Raw genomic sequence first — 15,407 nt, forward strand, 5'->3', positions numbered from 1 at the left:
AAGTATTGACGAAAGGCACAAATACCGAGACTCAACTGAAACTGCGCTGACTTCTAAAACATTCGCCCGCTGTTATGTATTGTATTTCATATCAGATTACTCAATTTAAAAATAAACACAAATTATTATACTATATTGAAAACTTATAAGTATTGTTAGGAGGATTATATTTCTGTAACGGAATTAATATTTATAAAATTGGCTACAATTCTTCATCGGTTTTACGAAAGTATTTATATTTTTGGACAATTCTATTAACTCATATCCTGATCCAGATGCCAAGCAATGAATAGTTGACATTTTAGATTGAGCCTTTCTTAAGAGTTTTTTTTTTTAATTCTGAAGGGCATGTTTTAGAAATGTTACTACTACGCAATACGTTAAGGAGATAAATTAAAAACTTAACCCCGATTATCGTAATCTTTTTATTAACAATAAAATTAATCATGTGCGATACATATTTGAATTTCCAATTTACTCACAATCCATCTTCGAAGAGATTTTCGTTAAATTCCAGCTTTAAAACTACGTATTCTCCGCACTTCGAAACCATTGTTTATTATAAATGTAAACACAACACCTTTGTGTTTGGCAAAAAATTATGTCAAATGGTTTTGGTCACCTGCCATAAACAGGAAATTTTAGCTGTCTGCCATCCGTATTCCAAAGAATCAAATACCTAGACAGTAATAAGATAAAAAGCATTTGCGTTTTCGTTTAGTTATATTTAATTGCAGAATGCACTTCTCTTATCAATTTATAATCGAGAAATATGTAAGAAGAAAAATTTATGGAATATATGTAACAATAAATAAATTTTTATTTACAGATAAAAATTGTATCCCCTATCTATTTTATTTTTGGGCGTTAAGGAAACAAGATTAAATAATTAATATCAATTAATGAAATTATTACTAAATTTTCAAAATTAAAACAAGTTATTAGATCACGAATGTTTTTGAACAGGGTATGCTTACATGAACTAAACATAAAGCGTTAGTTTAACAAACTGTTAACAAAATCTATACGTGAAATGAAAAACAAAGCCGTCGTCGAAACTCGATCCTATCCTCCGCACACGTCCAGTCGGATCACTCGTGGCACATAAAAAATGTTCCATTGAAAAACATTAGCTTATAAATACGTATCGTAGACAGTATTTACAATTTACTATTTATTAAATTACTTTATTCGTTCTTACATCTTGGTACGATTTTTATATATTTAAAAGAGATCGTTATATACATACATAAATAGATATAAAACAAGTAAACAAATGAACATTTTCATAAGCTTTAACAATAAATATTACTTATATGCGAAAACGTTGCGTAACAAGATAAACAAATTATTGATAATTTATAAAGAATTTAAGTATAAAATACTCACCAGTTACTTGTTTAATGTTTTCATATTAATACATTTTTATCTACTTAAACTTTATTTTGGCAGTAGTGGTTTTTTTAAAATTTACCAAACTGATTTAAGTACCTATCAGTTTTAAGCTACCTTTCTTAATATATATACGTAGGTAATAATAAAAGTTTTATATAACAAATTACAACTTACTATGGTCGTTTTATTTGTCAGAATAACCGATTCCGAAATTACTAACAATTTATTTGATTTTAGAATATACACGGAATAATATATCAAATTTGTTCGAGAAAGTTCTACCTTTTCCATAATTTGATGTGTTATAAACATGGGGAAATTTGTTGGTAATTTACAAGGACCAGAATGTATGTATTTCTGAAGTCATCCAGAAGTTAACTATAATTAAAGCTCAAATTTAGTAGATAAGAAAGTACTTGTTCATTTGTGTAGTGTAAACATTCAACAAAAATTCCGATGCTTGTCTTTGGCATTGGTATTTGGCACATAATATATTATACACATACATTTAAGGTGACCCATAAGAGTCCATGCACACAAAGTTACTGTAACTGTTACACACAACATAGTAAAACTACCGCAAGATGACAACATAATACAATATACACAAGTAGTCCAACCTTCACAATACCTTAGCATTACAAACGACAAGAGCATCGTCGTCGCCGTAAACACGGGCTATGTACAACAATTATATTATGTAAAAATGTAGGAGACATCCTAATGTGCAACGCACAAAACAACCACGTTATATAAACGGAGACCTTGCACTCGCACGCAACACTCCACACTCCGATACTTAACCATATAAGATTTAAAGATAATATTGTCTGGGCAAAATCTCACTCCACGAACACTCGACAATTATTAGCGAGCCGTATATACTAGGTATATGTATATAAATTTTGATAAAGTTAATTCGTATTTAAATATTATTAATTCATCATAAAAACACTTGGAGTCTTTCGAGCGTTCACAACTTTCGTTAGGTTTGATATTTAGCACTGCGTGTGCTATTCACGATCATTCACGTCGACGCCAACGATTGCGTCGGTAATCGTCCCTTGTGTTAGTACACTGCGGAGAGGCGCGGCATGGGTAAGGGCGAAAACACACGACGAGGTCGCGATTCACGCGATGCTGTGGAGGCGCGTCGTTAAATGATGCTCTCGCGGTTCCGCTCATTTTCCTCTTGTGAACTCAACGAGCTTCCCCCACAGATTTGCATCTCTATTTCTTGCAACCTGTTATAACAGTACAAAAATTAATCGCCATTGTTTCTCATGTCATTTTTTACTTACTGCATTATTATATATAACGTACATTACATTACTTTCTACCACAATGTAAAATAATAGTTAAAACGATAACCTTAAAAATTATTAGTTACAAAATAAAACCTTATCATTATTCAACAGGCGTAGTTCAATGGCGTTATTCCATATTCGTCAGAAAAAATCTCTCTATCAATGAAGTTTTTTTTTTAAAGCTGATTAATAGTATGTATTGTTTTGAAATATTCCAAATGCCAAAAAAACACAAAGCCGATATTAACAATGGTACAAAGTATATTTCACCCTACGGGTTTGGTATCTTGATATTTTTTTGTTTTCATTCTTAGCATTTTTCACAACTTTTTCATTCGCATGTTGTTTAATTAATAAAGAAACGTTAATATCAATAAATACGTGAACAAATAAGGAATCGATGATATTAATATTAACCTCTGGTCGACTTCCCATTGTTGTTGACTGAGTTTTGCGGACATCGCTGCATTTTCCGTCTCTACCGTGTAAAGACGTTCCCGTAACCGTTTGATCTCGCATTCGAGCACTTCATGGGAGTCGAGCAGTACGCGAGGTGCAGTGCTGCCCGCTGCGACGCTGCCCCCGCCGGCTGCGCTGCTGCGAGCGCTCGAAGCACATGACGCAACTGGCGACGCTACTCGAAGCGGGCTTACTGACGAACTGGTAATATTTTTATTATTAATATATTCTTAACGTTTTTTTATTTATGTATTAAGACATTTTTATTACGGCTATATGATAAGCTATGTATTAATTCTTACTCGCATTTGCTCTCTCGCAAAACACGAAACAATGCAAAAGTAAATAAATATCCAAAGAACTATTATCGATCCGAGATAAAATATGTCTTAGGTAGTGTATTTATTACTTTAAAACTAATAATAATTTAAAACCAATTAGATTTTACGTAATTTTTAATATTCTAAATAAAGTAAGATATTTCAAAAAGATAAACGGGCTACTTGCACACTTCACCTTAAGGAGTTTTATATCGCCAGAATATGATTCACAAGAACGGTATTTACATTAATTCTGCCTTTTAAACACAATCGTTTGCATAAAACTGATTACCTTAAAATAATTAATAGTTTCAGCGTAGTAGTAAAACGGAGCATCAAAAACGATTGTTATAATTGCTATAGACAAGACGTCTTTTAAAAGATTAAAAAAAAGACAAATATTATGAGATCATACATTATTTGGAAATATTTGTTATTTTGCAACAACCACTTATTTCTTATTTTATTTTATTTCTGAAGCATATTAGTTAATAAAGAAAAATCAAATTTACTTGCTACTATTGCGAAGACGTAAATTTGTAAAATAAAAATTGTTACTTTAAGTGACAAGCAATGGGAAAATAAAAAAGATATTCCGAAAGGAGACGATCTCACTAGCTAACTGAATTATTTTAACTCGTGACCACTCTTTGTTAGTCTTTTTATGGACAATCGTGAATTTTCAAGTATCGGTCACATAAATTTTCAATATTTACATACCTATAAAGCTGGTCCCGATAAGAAGGCGGGTGTGAAGAGTGCAAAGGAGGCGGCAAAGGAGCGGGCGGCAGCTGCATTTCTTCTATAGGGATGCGACCACTCGTCTCTACCAATCCTGGTGTGGATTGACACCGTCCCATTGCAACTTGAATATAATTTGAATCAATATAACATAACAAATCCACTTAAGCCTATAAGCACGTCGAAATCCATCTTGTATATATTTTGCTTATTATGTTTAAAGCGCCTATTATTGCGATACGCAAAATTGATACATATTAAGTTATTAAAGACCTATCACTATATCTCTGGTACCGATATAAACATAGAGACATGAAATTTGATATGAATATTTCTACGGTCTAACAGAGCTCAGCTAGAAACATATTTTTCGAAATTTCATCCTCAATTTTGAATCCCTTTCTCACCCTGAGAAAGGGATTCAAAATTTAATATTTTATGCTGGGTTACATATATATATTTTTTTGTATTTTAAGTCGCTATTTAAATATTGTATGGACGATTTTGTTAAGTTCGTTGGAAGAAGATCGGCCGCAGGCCGCTTCCAACCGGTCCTATTCAATACCTAAGGCTTAAACGATGACGATGAAGGATCAAATTATTTATATACCATACCAACGGTCTCTAGAAGTTATAATAGCTGTTAATGAATACGTATCACATTGATTAATAATGTCAATTATGCATACCGCTGTTATAAGTGCTTTTCATTAAAGTATGAGTAATTACCTTTTTCTAATGGAGCCTTCTTATACTTCTCAAGTCTTTTGACGGCGATCGCTTCGAGACGAACTCGGGCTGCGGGATACTCCTTGAGCACATCCCACATGTCCTTCTTGCTGAGCACGAACAGGTCCGAGTAGCCCACCGATCGCACCGACGCTGTCCGCCGGTTGCCTGTCGACGTGTCATCCACACACTCCGTGCCAACCGGTGCTCGGCTCTGTTATCTCATGCAATGTTCCAACTTCACGAATGTTTCCAATTACAAATTGTGAAATAAATTTAATTGACTCGTTAAGCCGGAACAATGCATAACTGTAGGAAGAAATGCCGAAAGCACCTGTTGTAAGTAAGAGAGGATGGATTATTTGTTTAATTACAGATAAGCTCAGGAGACAAACAATAGCATGAACTAATCTTATGTAAACGAGATAAAATCTGTAGGTAATGGAATAATAAAATTTTTAAAATACAATACTCAATCCTTGAATAACTAAAAAAGCCACCTCTATCGAACTGTTAGTATGTGCTCAATTACATAGACAAAGCGTTCCAGTTAAAAATAGTAATGAAAACATCTTACCACAAAGTTACTAAGCATCACTACTATTATAATGCCCCTGTTTCAACGACCACAAGAAAAAAAACTAAAACCAGTGTGATAACTTAGGTGACAGTACGACTAAAGACCTTAAATATAATTCTGTAAATATAACTCGTAACAATACCATCGGTATATCATGCACCAAGAAGTCACGCCAAATATATGAATAAATCGGGGAGGATGCAAAGCGATCGGGGACACTGCCTTCAATACAACCAAAGGAGATGGAAGAATGCAAAGAAAACATGACCTTGAACGCTAATACTTCCGATAGAAGTCTAAACTAGAAGCTACTCAAATGTAAATAAATCATATAAACTCTATAGCTTACCGTTCATTATAATGATGTAGAAAACAAAATATCTACAACTTCATTAAGCATGAAAAGGAGACTAGATAAAATGGAAAATAATAACTCTACAATGCAAATAGCTTTCATAAAAAATAATAAAATGTAAAAGCGTTCCCTAGTAAATTTCATAAGAATACATGTTAGCGCAAGTTTATCCCACTTTACTACTTTTGAGAACCATCTCAATAGTAATAGGCAGGCAGCTAGAGCGTTAACAATAGTTCATGTATGATGTCCCAGAACCTGTTGGAAGCGTCGCGGCCGCTCCCTCGGCCTGACTGCAGCGTCTCCTCGAACCGTTTGCGTTTGCTTTTCAAGACTTTTCAAGAAATAAATAGAATAATAATGGCGTGGCGTCTCGGGCCGTGGCGATATTTACCAAGTTGTTTACCTGCCGTGCCCATGTTCAGAATGGAAATTTCGCCAAAATAAGAACCCGCTTTGAGTGTTGCCAACACCGTCTTTCCGTTGTCCCCTACCACCTGGAGTTTGCCTCGATTCACTATGTACATTTCCTTCCCCACTTCACCTGAGAACAATTCCACATCAACAAGTCATGTTGATCAAGTCATACATATCGTTGGGGAAAGCCTAGATTATAGACGGCAAATGGCCGAAATTATGATGATGATAATAAAGTCATCTTTTCATCTTTTATCCCTTTATTATATATGTAGTTGCACTAATTTGATCAAATTAGTTGCCATTTAGAATTTAAATTAATATTTACATCGCATAATAATAGAAGTAGTAAAAACTTTTGTTTTTAATTTAATTACCTTTTCTGCAAATATAATCGCCGGGCGAGAAGAGAACTGGACGAAGTCTAAGAACCAACTCGCACAGAAACCCCGCCTCTGTGTTTTGAAAAATCTCCACCCTTTAAAAAAAACATCTTTAGAATCTATGTACAATATCAGATACAAAAATATATAAATTATATCATCTATTAAAATAAATGTACAAGTTTATTTTCACACCTTGGAATTTAATAATATTGCTCGAGTAAAAAACATCTACGTAAATAATTATGAAGTAGACACCATTTTTTTTCTTTAATTAGTTTTTTCAGAACATTATTATAAAATTCCTAACCACGTTAGCAAGTTATGTCCATATTAAAATAAATATTTTAATAATCAATGTTCGAATATTGTTTTTTGTTTTTCTTTTCTAAGTTATTATCAAAAAATGCTTCAAAACTAAACAACATAATATTACAAAATCAATTTAACAAAAAATAAAGCACACAAATGAAAATAGGGAAGAAATAAAAGCACGAAATAGGATTCGGAATATTACGGATCGTATAAACGAACGCTTCTGCATTATTCATAGCCGTAAAAAGTGAATGTTTCTGTTTTTAATTATACAACACGGGATATTAAGCCTGAACTGTCACTCCTACGCTGCATTAATTAGGATTGTGCCTCAGCTCGTGGCGTTTAGTAGCTACAGTCGCAATTTAGTAAAAACGTAATTTTATGATTCGGAGTATGTATTTGAAATCTTTTTAAGGTATCCAAACTTGCTTAAGTTTAAATATAATACAAATTATTTGACCTCATTTATCATAATCATTTGCGATAATTCTTAATGAATTAAACAAACGATTACTGTAATTTTAGATATAGTAATGTAATGTACCATAATTATAAACAACTGCGAGAATTCTTAGGGTATTATTTGTGTTTTTATTTATTTTAATAAATATAAAAGGTACTAAGTGTAACGGGATTGCAGAAACAACCGATGAAATAAAAGAATTATATAAAACGGTCTTTACGAAACAGGGTGTAATTGTGTGGCTTCCTTCTTAATTTTGTATACAAAACTTGAGTTTGTCGATAAGGGTAACCGGTTTATGCAAGATCATTTCTTGGGAACAGAGCACAATTTGAGGCGCATTAGTAATAAGATTGTTGCGTATCGTACTTGCCACTTTCATTTACTTATATTAAGAAAACCTTTAAGTTACATTCTTATTCTGTTCTATTCTATTGTCTTATGTTCAAATTCTAACAAGAAGTTAAGAACACAGTTTAGACACCGTGCAATATATTATGATGTTAAATTATGTATTGTTACCTAGAAAAAGACCCAAGTTTTAAAAGAAAACAATTTGAAATCTGCAAACGTGTTATGGTGAAATTGTACCATGACGTAGGTAATTACAAACAGCATTTACTTAAACGCAAATAACATTCCATCACAGTGTCTAAACAAAATAAAAACAGCAAAGAAAAATTACTTATAAATTACGAGATGAAACGTAATAAAAGAATACAGAAAATTTTAAAAGAACAACTTTTGTGAAAAACAAACCTCTTCAACGTGTCAAGATGGACGTTGATGGCAATTTCCGCCTTGAGTTTGTCGGGGAGGCAGGAGACAGCCTTTTCCTCGTCGGAGCACTTTTGAGTCAGCCAGAGATAATCGAACCATTTTATCACTTTCACTTGTAGATGCGTTGGTACCCTTCTCATTCGCATATATGTTTTCACTCCGTCAAGTTTTGCTGCAACAATACGTATCTAATGAAATAAAACTAAACTAAATAGCAACTTTTACTAACCCATATTACTTTTTGGAAGTTTTAATGACTTTATATTTTTCTTGTTTATGATACGTGTACAATAAATATAATTTAACTGTAATAAAGCAAATATTATATATAAATGTGTGTGTGTGTGTGTTTGTGTGTACATAATATGTATATGTAATGTATAACATATTTGTCAACAATATATACTGTATATATTTTACGGTTACGTTATGTTACGTTACAAGTATGGCATATGTATATATATATATATATATATATATATATATATATATATATATATATATATATTTATACATATACATATACATATACATATACATATATTACAGATATTTCTCCATTCCTATCGGAATGCTACAGGCCTGTATACATATATGCTTTCCATATATGTTAAACATAAAGGCAAGAACAATTGATAATCCAAATTTTTTATTTCTTTAAATTATTGTTTTAATGGCTTTAATTCTAGAGGACTTTCATCTGGATCCCTAATAAAAAGATCTTCATTGAATACCAGTACAAAAGAGTAAATTAACACTGACATTATAAGTAGTATAATAGTAAACTAACTATATATATATAATCTATATAATATAGACATGTATGTTATAGACCGTTAACACGTCAGTCGCTATTTACTGGTACCAAATATTACTTAGGTCAGAACTAATGATCATTTTTCAGAATAGGGAACCCGCTTGATAACGAGTGAACCTTGTCATTGTCAATTACGCTTTTTTATTACTATTTTGATCTGTTAACGCTACAGACAAGTGTAAAATGTCTTTATTCAATACTATGGAAATCACAGATGCCAATTTTAACAAGATTTTCTAAATACAAATATTTAATAATGTGCATATAAGTCACTTATATATACTAAGTGACTTATATGGGTATTTGGTTACAAATGTAATAGCTTTAAAAGGGTGAATAGCTCTTTTGTCAGCAAAGCTTGAAAGCTTTTTCACATGTTTTCAATCACTACGTATAAAGTGGTCACTGTGAAATATGTTACATTAGTTTGTGGTGGAGTTCGAGAGGAGTGGGAGTTCGAGTGGAGTGGAGTTTAAGAGGTTCGGCAGCCAATATTAGAGACTAACGAGCTGGAGTACAAAAATTAAAACGCTTGGATGAAAGATTGGCAGTTTATTTTTAAAAGTCATTCGTATTATTTGTCATGCGAATGAAATAATTTTTACATAAAACTTTCACCGCTCATTTGTACATATTAAACATTGATTCAAAATGAATATAAGATAGTCTTTAATTCAATATTCCATTATTGAACAAGCACTAAAGATTTAATAAAAATTCACAAACAACAACACACATGTCACTTGACGCCGTTCGCCATTATTATATTTCATAATATTTTTGGGGTGAGACGCGGTTTTGACAACCGCCTATAAATCATACGCCGCGCGTCCTTACATTTTGCGCATGCGTAGACCGATGCATTGACAGATAAGCGCAAGCGTTTTGACTACTGTGATTATTTCGCGACAAATTTATTTACTTGAGGCCCCTAACTTCTGTACAGAATCTGCACAGATAGATGATAAATAATAATTAATTTTAATATTCAGTAATTGTAATTTTTGGAACATTTATTCTTATTATATCATCATGACGATATACATATATGAATTATAATAACATTAATTTTTAGATAGTATTCTTTAGTTTAATTGATAGCAAAAAAGCTACACATTTACCCTTTCAAAAATTTTACATCTGTTTCCTATTACTCTGTATAAAGAGCCCTATCGAAATATTCATATCATAACAATGAATTCAGTCTAGAAAATAACGTCATTAAAATCGATTCAACACGCTTCTTCCATAAAGGCAAAATCTGTGGATGCTTTCAACTGCTTTTTATTAATATTGCTAAATGTGTTAAGTGAATTATATATATATATATATATATATATATATATATATATATATATATATATATATATATATATATATATATATCGATAATAGATTTTTTTTAAATTGAAAGAAATTAGTGTTATTCCCAAAATTGACTATTAATAATATTGATTAGACCGGTATTCGTTATTGCACTTTTATTTGTTATTAAGTAAAGTAAATGATTTAAATCGCATCATACTATGGATACAGTATATGTTTTAAGCGAGCGACGAATCTCGACACGCTCTATTATGCCTACTTAAATGGATCTAAAACTGTCTGTTCGTGTATCTTACCCCGTATATGATCATCGTAAGCAAACCGTATAATGCATAGTTTTTGTAATAAAATAAATGAAAATATGGCCGACATTTATGCCACTCTACTACATACATCAGGCGTAGAGTCGTTTAGATAGCTTGGACGACTGCCGCTAATATACAAGTAGATTTAAATTTTTTAATTCTCTACATAGCGATACAATGTTTTGCAGCCAGTTCCAATTATTAAACAGAATGAAGAATTAAGATTGTAATTAATCAGTTTAACTTAAATTTTATTACTTATGCGTATCTATTATAAAACCATAATTGTTTGAAAAGTAATCATAGATTAAATTAACAACTGATGTATAAGTCTCAGACAAACTAGTACCGTCATAACATATTTCGTTACCAAGTTGCACCAATTTCACTTAGCACGATGACGTCTGAATTCTAACATTAAGTAAATCTTGCTTAATCTTGACTGTCGTCGCATATAAATTAATTCTAGTTTAAGCGCCTTATGTCAAGTACGCTACACTTAATATCGTGTACGTCACAGAACTTATAATGAATTTTGCTTCAAATTGTAATAATTCACATAAATACGATATTTTTTTAAATATATAGACGAACACAAATGCAAGTGTAAAACGTAATACAGTTTTAGTAAAACTAAATCATAGAGTATAAAGATTATTAGTCATAAAAACCAGTAAAACAATATCTGTGTTTTCCTCGTGCTCGTGAGCGCAAAGAAAGCTTATTGCGGATGTAACTCAATAATGAATTATATAAAAATTCCTTAAACTAAAATATACAACATTTTGTTCGGTGACATCACATAACCAGCAAGCTTGCTCACATATAATCATCGTCATTTCAACCGCAGAACGTCTATTGTTAGATATAGGCCTTCCTTAATGTTACCGCCTTCAGAAGACGCTGAATGAAAGCGCTTTCAACCAGTCATATGGGAAACTTGCGGGGGAGGCCAATGTCTACGTTCGCAAAACCAAAAAAATTGACATTTAATCAGTTACGTTAACATTTTAAAGCGACAAACATTTAATAAAACTTGGGCGTGTTGTTTCTACAATGAAATAAATAGTGTGGTTATCAATGGGAAAAGCTTTTTCACGAATAACATACGCGTTAATTAAGCATGAGAAAGTCAACAATGCACGAACTGGGTCTCACTCCGTTCTGATGCATAAAAGGATTTCAGTTCAGAAATTTACAGGCGTATTTATCATTTACATGTTTAATTACGCATTTTTATGCCACTAAATGAGTACACTAAGTTACGGTTCGAAAAATAAATTTAAAGATTTAAAATTAAAAAAACCTTTATCATCTATTACAAAAATAAATAAAAATAAGTACGTAAGACAACTTTTCACATTGGCGAACAAGTAAGGATATGTTTACATGGTAGTAAAGTGTCAGTTTACATTTGTTATTTGCACGATGCGGTCGCGTTTTTTGCTCTTATATAGATTGTTCCTATTACCCAGACTTTGTACCGTTTTCTGTTTAGCTTGAGATTTGGCATGTTCTCGCATTGTTTCCTATCTAATCTTCGACTTCATCTATGTGTTTTTCGAACAACTATGGTAAGTACATACGTAAACACAGCAACAAAGAGTCTACGTGGCAAACCTTATAAAACGTATCCACGTAAACACATCTATAAGTTTTTACAAATTTCGACCGCTACTAATATTTTATGTTATTTGATTTACTGTTGAGGCTTTGTACTGTATCCTATCGGTATTAAATCAATTTCTTGTACATTTAAAAATAAATTACAGTAATTATTCCCTTTGTATTCTCGTAAAAATATGTATAGTTTAAGCTAATTAATGGTAAATAATTCGTAATCAATTGAGATGGACTATAATTAGGCATAATATTTAAAAACCTAGTATTTATGGCGGTATCTTGAATTAAGTGTACAGCTATTTATGTATATTAGCTACCACTATATCACCTTTCAGATGTCGCATGACACTAAACTTTATTATATAGGTAAGATTTTTAAAACATTCAAAAGTTTCATAACTTAAGAAGGTTAATAACAAACGAGTATTTTATTTATGCTGTCTCACTAAAACAAGTAATTCGTTCCCTCGCATCTGGCAACAGAGAATTATTATTGCAGATGTTTCGAGTAATTTAATCTCGCCCTCACACAAACTCACTGCTGTCTGCGCGAAACATCAAGTTAGAGCATGCCGGAAATAAGCAGTGTTAGACTTGTACTAGTATCTTCATACAGTAAATAATGCACAAAATTTTCTTTACGTTAACAAGTTTCTGCAATATTACGCAACAGTAAGCTTACGTAATGTTGATTTACGAACGTGTCTAGAAACCTTTTTTACGAATTAATTTTTATGGACCACAAAGTTACATTTTTAAGTAAGCAAAAGCACTTCTGTGCTACTGTCGCGATGCAAAGTTTTTCAAGCTTCTGCATAACATTAATAGTATATTCCTGTCCATTGTTAGAAATCCCTAAAATTTTTAAACTGTGCAAAGACTTTTCTATATCCCGAAATAGATAAAAATATTCAGAAAAAAAATTTCGCTTACATACCAAAAAAATATGAAACGACCAATTGATATTAAACGTATATGGGTAAAGAGTTAAAAATGACAAATTCTTAGCAGCATCGCGAGGGTCTTTTGCAAAAAAGATCTTCACCATCACAAAGGAAAGGAAAAATATATGTAAGTAAAAATAACCAAAAACATGAACAAAATCTGACCAATTCTTAAATTATGTTTCATAACATATTGACGACTAAAACTGGCAGCAGGCAGTCTACAGAGCGCGCAGAACAGATGGTCGCGGGGGCCTCAATATTTTGAAGTAGTGTGAAGCAGTGTAGAACTCCCACAATGAGCAAACGATCAAGGAGCAGAGCCTTCTTACGGTCTTTGGAAGACGCTGTACGGTGGCCGCTTTCAACTGGTCCTATTGAAAATTTAAGAGAGGGCCTATGTCCTGCTGTAGACGTTTTACGACTGAAGAGATGAGAATGAATAGTGAATATTAATAATATTTCCGAAATATTAATCTCTGAAATGTTTAGATTTTATCTAAGTTTTTGAAGAACATGAAAATAAGTGCGGTGCGCTAGAATAATCATGATGACATATTTAAATCTACCATTCCTTTTAAGTTTTCAAATATTTATTGTAAACATTAACATTTGCGCCAGTAGGCCCAAACGAATCTTCACACAAACCACAAATATAGTGAGATAGTAGCTTAAGGGTATAATATAAAATTCAACGTCTGACAACACGACTTTGTCCGTACGTACAAAGCAAGCACTAGTAACCACGTTGATTGCATACATGGAACACAACTCGTCCAACAATTTGAATATAAACTAGGTGGTTACTGCTAGATCGGCTGATCCGCGCCATGTTTACATTCCGCTTGCCTCCGCCGACAATTTCTCTTCACAATATGTTCGATGCACGTCGTAGTTAGCTACTATTCGATCCAGAATTGATTAACATACCGAACGTCGTTTTGCTAATCTATTTTCAAATTGAAACATTTACAAAGAGATTGCACGTGAACGTATCGTTCATGACAAGATTTAAAAAAAAACCTTCGATGTGATTACTATTAAATATTTTCCTTGTATTGTAAGATACCTGAAAATTTTCTACATTATCATTTTCAACAGGACCAATTGGAAACGACCTGCATTTGGCATGGACCTTATGGGTGGACGTTAGTGATTTTTATATTCTATTTTACAGCAAAGAGTTATAAAATTTAATTGAATCATTAAAAATAATTTAGAAGGCACAATAAAAACATGGAATATTAAGATTTAAGAATACAACATTTTATTGACATCAATAAATCAATTTTATTAACCATTATGATTGTTTTACTCACTTTTCATAATAAATATTTAATTTATCTAATTCTCAGTCAGATTCTCTCTCGCCTCGATTAATTTCTTTGTGAAATTCAAGTAAAGGATTTAAGCTGCGATACTTTAAGTAAATTAATAAACTCTTTTACTTACCCTTCTTGTTTAAAACAAATCCAAAATAAATAATTTCACTGCTAATTTCATTACTCTTGTACACGTGATTCGATAGGCCAATGAACATCATTATTCTTACTTTTCTAATAATAATTTTTGTAATATTTATATATTGCTGTGTTGCATTGCTTATGTGTATTTAAAAAGGTGTGTATGTCTATCTGTTTATATTCAAAATATACATAATCAAAAACTATACATCCAATCGCCTTTTCTATGTATATATGTATATGGTTCTGGATGCTCCCGATACAGTTTACAAAAATTTTTTGTAACAAAAATTGATTTTGTAATATTTGTTAAGTGTCACATTTGTAACTATGAATAACTTAAAAAATCAGTTTTTATGTGATGTTACAATCAAATGACGTACACATTATCTATGGATAATTTTGCTAATTTTCATTTTGATGTCATGTTACATCAAGTCACATCAAGTCTTTGACAGCCAGGGACGTGTATTTAAAATTAATTATTTTTTACTATTTATTCCTGCAGTATTGGTACGGCCACTAGTTATCGGCATAACGTATTGTTAATAGAAAAAAAATAAAATTTTGATCACTTTTTATGGAGGGATTGGAAATAGTCGTATATGTCTATAGTCTATAACCAATCACTTTCTAGATTGATGTCGTCATCATCATTATCATTTCTGCCATAAGATATCCA

The 15,407-nt window shown here is 31.8% G+C and overlaps 1 protein-coding gene across 1 annotated transcript in view; it reads right to left on the reverse strand.

The window, feature by feature from the left end:
• Positions 1-2,358: 2,358 nt before the first annotated feature.
• Positions 2,359-15,407, reverse strand: part of LOC137929736 (cyclic nucleotide-gated channel alpha-3) — a 45,633-nt gene continuing 32,584 nt past the window's right edge. Inside the window, exons 6-12 of the mRNA XM_068772808.1 lie at positions 8,227-8,419; positions 6,681-6,781; positions 6,293-6,430; positions 4,952-5,119; positions 4,202-4,346; positions 3,120-3,362; positions 2,359-2,639 (exon numbers count right to left, since the gene is read on the reverse strand). Coding sequence (XP_068628909.1) covers positions 2,552-2,639; positions 3,120-3,362; positions 4,202-4,346; positions 4,952-5,119; positions 6,293-6,430; positions 6,681-6,781; positions 8,227-8,419 — 1,076 coding nt within the window. The 3' untranslated portion in view covers positions 2,359-2,551. The remainder of the gene's footprint in view (positions 2,640-3,119; positions 3,363-4,201; positions 4,347-4,951; positions 5,120-6,292; positions 6,431-6,680; positions 6,782-8,226; positions 8,420-15,407) is intronic.

Source organism: Battus philenor, unplaced genomic scaffold (assembly GCF_028537555.1).
Source record: "Battus philenor isolate CCGP_79_NKW_IND1 unplaced genomic scaffold, ilBatPhil1.0.hap1 SCAF_5, whole genome shotgun sequence".
NCBI lineage: Eukaryota > Metazoa > Arthropoda > Insecta > Lepidoptera > Papilionidae > Battus > Battus philenor.